The sequence below is a fragment of the Acanthisitta chloris genome, unplaced genomic scaffold (genome assembly GCF_000695815.1).
Source record: "Acanthisitta chloris isolate BGI_N310 unplaced genomic scaffold, ASM69581v1 scaffold24548, whole genome shotgun sequence".
NCBI classification, from domain to species: domain Eukaryota; kingdom Metazoa; phylum Chordata; class Aves; order Passeriformes; family Acanthisittidae; genus Acanthisitta; species Acanthisitta chloris.
In genome coordinates this window covers 17,713-27,521 of record NW_008688999.1, presented here as the reverse complement: position 1 = coordinate 27,521, position 9,809 = coordinate 17,713, and the positions used below count along the sequence as shown (strand labels likewise).

At 54.1% G+C, this 9,809-nt stretch overlaps 1 protein-coding gene across 1 annotated transcript in view; it reads right to left on the bottom strand.

The window, feature by feature from the left end:
* Positions 1-1,864: 1,864 nt before the first annotated feature.
* The window catches only part of TRIP4 (thyroid hormone receptor interactor 4), a gene marked incomplete at its 5' end in the record, with an annotated part of 25,373 nt that continues 17,428 nt past the window's right edge, over positions 1,865-9,809 (bottom strand). Inside the window, 2 exons of the mRNA XM_009081266.1 lie at positions 1,865-2,102; positions 5,541-5,643. Of these exons, the coding sequence (XP_009079514.1) occupies positions 2,035-2,102; positions 5,541-5,643 (171 nt within the window). The remainder of the gene's footprint in view (positions 2,103-5,540; positions 5,644-9,809) is intronic.

Sequence of the window (9,809 nt, the reverse complement as noted above, 5' to 3'; positions counted from 1 at the left end):
CCACCACATCATCATCCCTGTATCCTACCGCATCATCACCCAGACCCCACCATATCGCAACCCCCAAAATCCCACCACATCATGACCTCAGAATCCCACTGCGTCATCACCCAAAATTCCACCACAGGACCCTAAAATCCCAACACATCATCCCCCCAAAATCCCACATCATCACCTAGGCCCCACCATATCACAACTCTCAAACCCCACCACATCATAACCCTCAACTCCCACCACATGAAACACCCCCCCCCCAGCCCCCCAAAATCCCCCCACATCATCACCCAGACCCCACCATATCGCAACCCCAAAAACCCCACCGCATTGTCACCCCAAAATCCCACCACATGACCCCAAAATCCCACCATCATCACCCCAAATCCCACCACATCATCACCCAAATCCCACCACATCGTGCCCCACACTGCCATTTTGCCTCTCCAGGCATTTTTCTAGATGCAAGGAGCATCTGGATCCCCAGCCATCCCCATCCCCAGAAGGTGACATGTCCCCCAAACCCTTCCCTATCCTGACGAAGTGAAGAAACTGTCCTCACATGGCACAAAGCCAATGTTGATGGGCCCCAAGACAACCTGAATCAACAAATCCAAGTCATTTTTTTACTAAAACATTTCCAAGGATTGGGTAAAAGGTGTTCTGGGCATTTGGTGTTGATGTTCAGCACATCCCAGACTTGGAATGATGCTCCTGAGGGGGGGAAAACCAGCTTCAGATGGGAATGCAGGGCAAACCAGGGATGGGCCAGCGCATCAATCTGAGCCTTCCCTCGCAAAGCCACAAGTGATGTCACTAATACAGGAGGAAAATAAAACCCCTGCTGGGCTGGATGGCTCCATTGGGAATGATCCCAGCACCTCCCCGATGGTGTGTTTAGCCATGACCATGAGCAGAGCCTGTGACCAGGACTGTCAGAGCCCCCGTGGGACTCAAAGGATCCTACTGACAACAGCAGAGAACGTGAAACCCTCGGGGACAAAACCTCCAGATGTGAGCTGTGAGTGACATAAGGACAGGGAGCCACTGGGGTCACAGATAGATGCAGGAGATGGATCCAGTTTAATACGGAGCCAAATCCCAGGCTCACATGGAAGCCAGTCTTAGGCAGGACCTCCTAGGAGGAGGAGGAGAAGGAGGAGGAGGAGTAGTGATGCTGGCAGTGCTGGGGGGTCTCCCCATCCTCCCCAGAGCAGGGTGGGCTCTCCGGGTGATAAGGAGGAGCTCTCAGACCACGTCGAGGCAGAGCCTGGAGCACCGTGGCACGAAGGGCTCACAGCCCAGTGCACACCAGTGTGTAATGAGCAGGGACACAGCGATGCAGGGAGAGGCTGAACATGAGAGATTAGAGAAAAAGGCAAAATTAACCTTGTTGAGAAGGTGTTTTGCACACAGCTGCTGGCAGGGGGGCAGGTTTTGGAGGGTGGCTGCTGCTTTGGTACAAATCAGGGGAGAAGGATGTAAGGTTGGGCACCCAGCAGCAATTCCAAAGGCTGGAAGGCCACCTGTGAGTGGAATGTCTGAGAGGCACAAAGCCCACCCTGAGCCCCCAACCCCACTTGGCAGGGCTCAAGCTCTTGGGAGCCACCCCCCTCATCCCTCCAGCTCCTCGCCTTTCTCCTCGATGCGTCCGACCCCATCCAGCCAAAAACACCTCGAGGCACATTTTGGGGAGGGAGATGCTGCCAAAGCCAGGATGGAGCTGGGCTGGCCAGTGCTGGTGAGTTCCACTTGCCCACCCTGGGATCTGCTGCTCCTGGGAGATGAGGAGACACCAGAACTTGTTGAACCCCATCCCACCGAGCTCCATCTCCCACCCACCCTTGTGACTTCCCGGGAAGCACAGAGCTTGGTGAAAAAAACATCTCTTTTAATGCTTTTTGGAATACAACAGATAAAGCAATACCTAAAAATAATCTGGGATCAGGGATCCGTCTTGCACCTGCCTTCCAGAGCTGAGGACCATCCTGGCACCCTTCGGAGGGTGCTGCGTGGGAACGGGCACCGCTCCCCCGGCGCTCACCCCACAGCTTTCTGCTTCATTAACCCCTTCTTCGCTCCCTGATGGATCTTTGCATCCAGCTTCCCTGTAAAGAGGGGATTAAAGAGGGAAAAAAACCACAACAAACCCTTATCACTCTTTATTTTTAAATGCTATTTGCAATGCAAATAAGCTGGAGGCAGCGAGGTCTCCTAGTTAGTGTGTTCCTGTCACATCCAATTATCCTGCTTGAGGAGCCAGGCGTTTCCAGCCGCCACGGCCTCCCTCCGCAGGAGACACCGGGGAGCCAGGGGCAAGCGTGTCCGACGCGGCCAAGAGACGCCAGAGAGGGGGAAATTCAGCAAGGAGGAGAGTAAATTAACATCCAGCACTCGCCTGCCACTACCAGAGGGGAAACCAATCCGCTCTCTCGCCCAGGGGATGCGTCTTGACACGCTCCAAGGAGATGGGAGACTGTCAAGCACCATGTCGGGGACATGGTTCTTCTCCATGGAGCGGCAGAAAGTTGTTGGGGACAACAAACCCTCAGCTTGGGGAGGATGATGCAATGGGTGCACAGGGTGATGGGGACAACTGCTCTGTGCTGCCAAGTTGGTGGCCACTAAGGCCACCAGCTGGGAGGGCCATGCTGCCTTTGCCATTGGGGAGAACCTCAGCCAGCAGCTCTGGGGGGACCTGGAGCAAACACTGCCTCCTCTTGTCCTTCACAGCCCTTGGAGGCTTTGCTGCCAGCTCTGTTTTCCCACCTTGGAGAGGAGCAGAACACCAGAACACAGGATGTGGACAATTCCTGCAGAAGAAGCCAGAAGCCAGGCATGGTGAGGAATCTGGGAGAGCAAGGTGCAAGGCCTGGAGATCCACCAGCCACTTGTCTACCTCGGAGAAGATTTTCCTCCCCTGCCTAACGATGGGGAAGAAGTGCCCTCCTTGCAAAGGCCGGAGATGGTGATGGGCACCCAAGGAGGCTGAACCAACGCGGCCAGCCTGGCCGGACGCAGCGCGTCGGACCAGTGTTGCCAAGCCGTGGGATTCTTGGCAAGAGAAAAGCAGTGAGTTCACACTCACTCCATGCTCTGATCCCCCACCACTGGTGTGTCAGCAGGGCTGTCAGCATCATATTTCATGTGCCTGCCTGCTTCTCCTGGACCCCAAAAACGGTCCTGAGGCTTCTCTGCTCTTCCAGCTGGCAAACATTAAACACCACGTAGGTAACCTTTAAGAAAAGGCTAAAAATAAGGCAAAGCCCCAGGGTCTCCTGCTCTTTCCGCTCCATGATTTAAAGCCTCACATCTCGTCTCGCATCACACCATGTCCCTCTGCCTGCTCCTCTGCACCACTGGCTGTTGAAGAGAGGTTTCTGAGCCGTGCTTCAGAGAAGCTCTGCCTGGATTCAAGGAAATCTCCCAGGAGAACAGCCAGCAAGCTTTGTCCTCACCCACTAAAACGGCACAGGGATGTGTTTGGGGAGTGCTGTGCTCCGCGATGGAACACAAGCACTGTGCCCATCCCTTCCACACAAACAATGACCCTGGCAGCAAAAATGGAGCCATGTTAGGGTTTTTCTTTTTCCCATCCCCAGGCTGCTAGAAACAACTAATTTGCAATGGAGAAGCATCCGGATGTCATCGCGGCGAGGACCATGCTGTTATCTGGCAAGGAAAACCGCGCTGGCTTGGCTTCCCAACAAGACAAACTGGCATTTTGTCATGGCTTGAGCCAGATTTCAAGGAGACCGGGGCAGCCAGCGAGCCCAGGTGGGGATGTGAGCCAACACCTTCCCTCTGCTCTGCTTCCAGCTTGGAGAATTAAGCTTCTGACTGCCTGGGATGCAATGCCAGCTCCTATTAAAACTGCGCCTTACCCCAATGAAAGGTCAAAGGCTTCCCTGCTCCTTCCCTAGGCTGTCACAAACATCACCCAGACGGACCACGTCCCCTCCAGGAGGTGAGCACACAGCTCCACAGTCCCCCCGTGCTGCTCCCATGACAGCTCCTGTCGGGATGGAGGGCAGGGAAGGCAGGGCCAGCAGTGGGAGCAGGAGCACAGGCAGCCGCCAGCACAGCCGGCTTCCTTCCAGGCTGTTAGACTGATCCTTCTCCAAGCAGGAAAGTGTCACAACACAAAGGAGATGATGTGACAGATGGGGAGGGGACTGGCAGCACCTGCACCCGGCGAGGCAGACGTGCAGGAGCTGGTCGCCCCGCGCTCACGCCGCGTGGCAGCTTCCCCCTCTCCTCCTATCCGTGGCTGGATGGAGGCAGATGTGGGAGTGAAGGGGCATGAGAGAGCCTGGATGAGGGCAAGGAGTGGTTAAAACAAGGAAAAACAAAGGATGCAGTGGCTGGTCCAGCATGCAACAGCCACGAGGCTGTTCTCCCATGGCCAAGATGTTTGCATCCTAGATAACTCCTGCCTGCTCACTGGTGCTGGGACAGACCCATCCCAGGGGAGAAAGGTGCCGTGAGTGAGACCTGAGTGCTGCAGCTCTCCAAGCATCACTGGTCACCATTGGCTGAACACACCTCCCAGGTGCTGCTCCGAAAGGCAGGAAAGAAACAAAATGTTTTGGAGGAGCACCCCAACACCCAGGAAGAGATGGAAGCTGTGGGAAAATGGTGCCTCCCCAAGCAGAGAGGGAAACCCCATCAAAATCAACAAAAATAACTACGCTGTGCTTCAAAAGCCCTTATTAACCATCCTGAGAAACCCCACTGCTCTCAGGCCCCAGGTAACTACTCCTGGAGAGCCACACAGCGAAGGAGGGAGAACACCCAGTTGTCAGCTCTGCTAAACAAATAGCCAAGATTGTTCTTGCTTCTGCTGCTTTTAGCCCGTCAAATTAATTTTTCACATCCCCTGCAAGCATGTGTGGTGCCTTCCCCAGGCTGTGTGGTGGGGAAGCTGCTAATAAGGATGGAGCTGACTGTGGGCTCCCCAGCTGCTGCATCCCTCCTCCATCCTTCCTGCAGCAGCGGGCAGGAATAACTGGCAGCCTGCAGAGGGGCTGGTGGCTCATAAAAGGGACTAACGGCGCTGGCAAGCGCAGCGCGGACAGATGCTGCGGCGCTTCCCTGCGAGTTCTGCCAGGACATCCCGTCCCAGCGGCCTGTGCATGGGGAACATCCATCTGGCCCTGCAGCTCTTGCTGTTCAACCATCTTCGGGGGTGAGAGGATGATTTGGAACTACAGGACAAGGAGGATCTGCCTGAGCATTGCCACAGCAGCTCGTACCCTGACCCGGGCCGACGCTGCCGATCAGCCACGGCCACGAGCGCTCTTTGACTTCCCAAGTGTTTGCAGAGGCAGGAAGAGGCATGTATTTGGAAGGAAGCAACATCTGGGGAAAGGGGAACTGAAGACAAAAAAAAATATTACAGATGTATTCAAGCCATTAAACAAACACCTCCAGATCAAAGAGCAGAGGGCAAAGGTTGGGAACTCATCTGGCAAAAGGCAAGCTGGGGTGGCGAGGGGAGCAGGCTGCAGGGCTGAGGGGGCATCTGTGGAAACTTTACTACTTACAGATTTTGTGTTTGCCTTTGATGGGAAACTTCACAACCATCTCCTGGGGATTAGTGCAGATAAAGACAAATGGAGACTCGGACTCCTGGCTCAGGTCTGGATACTGCAAAACACAGACACAGAGAGAGCAGAGTGAGGGTGACCGCACGGGTGTGGGGAGAGCTCGGCGGGCAGAGCACAGGGACTTCTAGCCAAGACATGGCTACACCGAGGTTGCAGCAGCTCAGACTAAACAATTTCAATTCTTTTCAACAAAAGAGCCCCAAACAATTGCAGCTTTCCATGAGCCTCTCAATCAGCCTCTTCCCACTGCGCCTCCGCCAGAGCCTGCTGCCCTTTCGGATCCGCTAACCCTGGGTGCTCCCAAACCCCTTTCAACCCCTGTTAGCACTGACCTGTGTTTCCCCTGTGGTTTCACACTTGACTTAAGCTGATCTGCAACACTGGGTGCTGACAGGGAGGTGGTTGGGGCCCTGCCATCCCCAACCCACCTGCTCACTGGGACAAGCACGGGACTGATTTTCAGCCCGTTGCATTCCCAGATTCAGCTGATCAGGAATGTGGATATCCCCACTAATCCGCACCCAGTCAAAGGCAGCACACCAGCACCTCAACTGAAACAACCTGCCAAGCCCAGCTTGAAGATGACCACCCAAAGGGTGGCCACCTCCATCTGGCCCAGCTATGGATACATTCCTGTCTCTTCCCCACAAAGCCCAGTGCAAACACTAGGATTTGAGATCTGGACAGTGTGCACCATCCTGCTGTAAGACACAGAGCCCTTGAGATTCATCTGTGTCTAAAAGGTGAGCAACACACTCGCAACATGCCAAGATGACACCTCGGAGAAGGCAGTTCAGGCCTGTCTCCGTGCATGGAGTCTACAGAGACTTCACCACAATGAAGACATGGGGGAATTTTACAGGAAGAGTATAAACAGATTATAGAACCATAGAAACATTTAGGTTGGAAAACACCTCTAAGATTGTTTGTCTCATTAACCATGGCAGGGAAGGAGGAGAAAAGAACCCACTCCATGCAGGAAGCACACCCGAATTCTGGCTGGCTGCAGCTCAGCCTTGCTGGTGTTCAGAGGTGAAATGCAAAGCAGTAATAAAAAATGTATGTCCCAACCCACACCTCAGACAGCCTGTGAGCTGCAGAGCTGGCGCTGACAGGCGCAGAGGCCAAGCCATGCCACCAAGGTGCTCCAGCCCAGGAAACCCTGCTCAGACAGGCTGAGGAAGTGGTTTTCCTTCCATGGGAAAACTGCCTTCTTTTTTTTTTTCCTGCTCCTCTGCCTTCCTTGAGCAGATCCGTCAAGGCTGGAGAGGACAGGATGCCAGACCAGATGGAGCTGCGTGTCCTGGCAAATCCCCCATTTGTTACTAACAAATGACTCCTAGGCCGAGTGTTTGAAAAGCTCTCACCGACCTGCCAAGATGAGTTTGGATTTGCCCTGGAACAGCTGGGCATGGCGAGGGAAGCGGGGAGCGATCCGCTCTCCCTGCTCTGCAGCAGGGCTTGGCAGCACTGCCAGCGGTTAGGGGAGATTTACAGGAGCCCAACACTGGGATTGGATCAACGAGGGGAAGCATTTCCAAGGCCTCTCATTTTACAACAGCGTGTAAGAGCTGTTCACCGAGTAAGAGAGAGGCTATACGTGCACTCAGCTGCTCCGTGCAGCGCCGGAGCCCTGCTGCACTGATCCTGGCTTGGGCAGGTTTCGTCCTCTTTATTTTTTTTTGGCTGAGTCACCTTACTTGACTTGCTTCCACTGCTCCATGCCAATGCCAAGGATTTTCATTTCCCATCTGCAGGGAAGGAGGATCTTGGAAGGTTAGAAACAGCCAATGTGAATATCCCTGGCCAACGCCTGGAGAAAAATGCTGGCGCCGCTTTATCGCTCTCAGCGTCACGCGCCGTGAGTGGTGGCACCTCTGTGGCCAGAGAACCTGAGGTACCCAGCAGCCCCCACATCACCACAGCCCCCAGAGGTCAGACCACAGAGCAGAGGGGTGCAAGGAACCACCCAAACCTGGCTGCAGAGGTGGTGGTTCAGCCAGGTTGAGTGTCTGGGATCGCTGTGTTGTAGAGCTCTTGCTGCCTGGAGGACAGTCCCATATCTCCTCAGCCACCATCTCCCACACGGACCTGGACTCACCATGTCCTCCTCACGCCTCTTAGAGCCCCTCAACAAGGGAATATCCCCTGCCATCAGCAGTGGTTGGTTTCTCCACTGACAGCTTTCATCCAAAACCAGGATCAAGCCTTCAGCTCCAGCAGCTTCCAGCTCAGTCCAATCCCAAGGCTGAGGTGGATGCCACAGCTGTGACTGTGGAGTTCACACTTCCATGCCACAGCCTTTCATCCTCATCCTAGGGTATGTTTCTGTCCCTGTGCCAAATCCCTTTGTGCCCTGCATTTTAAAAAGTCTCAGTCCTTCCTCTGGCATCTCTCTCCCAGGAGGCAGGGAAGGATGCCCTCGTCCAGCCTCTGCATTTAAGGCTTCTAATTGTAGCTACCCCAGAAACCTCTTATCCCATCCTGGTGAACAACAAAAGCAGAATATTCCTGTTTGCCAGAGCCAAGAATGAGCCATAACCTTTTCCTCTGCCTCCCAGGTGAGGAAAATGATGCTGAGCTCCCATAAGATACCAAGCCAACCTAACAGCCAGGCTTCCCTTTCTCCTCAGTCCCTTCCATGAGTCAATTCCACTCATTCATCCCGCAGAAATTTAGGGAGCTCCACTCTCAGTGGAGATGCTGCCACCAAGAAACCAAACATATTTGCCTCTGTTACATTTTCCACACCTGCCCAAGTGTCCAACAAGTTAAAAAACCCTAATTTCTCCATGTTTTTGTTGTGAGAGGTTGGTCGAGTCGCTCTACAATCTGCAATGCAGGAAGTTCAGGAGACAGAGAACTAATTTATTCCCAACCACTACCTCCCAGACAGTGGTCACTGTACATCAGCACTTCAGCAAACCTGAGGCTTGGAATAGAAGCCCAAAAAACCACACCTAGTGTGGCAGAGAGAGAGAGGACAGAGCATATCCTGTCATACTGGCCAGGTTGGATGGAGCTCTGAGCAACCTGGTCTAGTGGAAATTGTCCCTGCCCATGGCAGGAGGTAGGAACAAGATGAGCTTTAATGTCCCTTCCAAACTCAAACCCGTCTGGGATTCCATGATCCCCAGTAAGGAGGATCTGCAACAGCAGTTTTTTGGATAAAACGTCAGCTCAGAGGGAAACCACACTCCAACTCCTCCAGAGTCTGAGAATCAAACACAGTCAGGACCTGATAGAGGATGTTCCTTCTTGAATTCAACAGCGCACATCATTCCGGATGTTCCTTCTTGAATTCAACAGCGCTCATCATTTCTAATCTTGAGGGTCTCAATAAGGCAAGTGACACTACTCCAGGCTGGATACTGCCTCTACCTGGAAGCAACTCAACATTTAGGAGAAGGTGGCCACAATCCATACAGTTCAGAGGCCAGGTTGTCCCTCAAGAAGGAGCCAACCCACCCTCCTCCAATCCTGCAGATGAGCAGGGAAGCTCAGAAGAGAAGGGTTATGCAACACAATCACAGTGTGAAAGAAATGATTCAGCCTCCCTTCAGACCTTCTGCCACCTTGTCGCGGCTGGCGACGAGGCAGTTGGGAGGCCGCTGGGCTCCGTGGGCTGCCAACAGCCAGCACAGCTCACCAACTGCTGCTCCTGCCCACTGCTTCACACCCAAAAACCCCACGGACGCTCTCCGCACAGCGGCGTCCACGCAGCCACCACCCTCCTCGCTCATCCCACCGCTCCAATTCGCTGCTAACAGGCTTGTGAGATCCTGGCTGTGAGGAGATTAGCTGCGGGGAAAGAATAGCAGATCTCAAGGCAGCTCAATGCACACAGGAAGAACTGGAGGTTAAATGCAGGGAGCTGAGTGCTGGGGCTCCTCCGAAATCGGCCACCAGACTCACCCTCTCGCTGCAGTCAGCGCTTTGAACACGTATTAAGTGGCTATCAGACGTCCCCGACAGCCACCCTGCTCAAGCTGCAAGCAGAGCTGCGGGGAAAGAATAGCAGATCTCAAGGCAGCTCAATGCACACAGGAAGAACTGGAGGTTAAATGCAGGGAGCTGAGTGCTGGGGCTCCTCCGAAATCGGCCACCAGACTCACCCTCTCGCTGCAGTCAGCGCTTTGAACACGTATTAAGTGGCTATCAGACGTCCCCGACAGCCACCCTGCTCAAGCTGCAAGCAGATTGCTA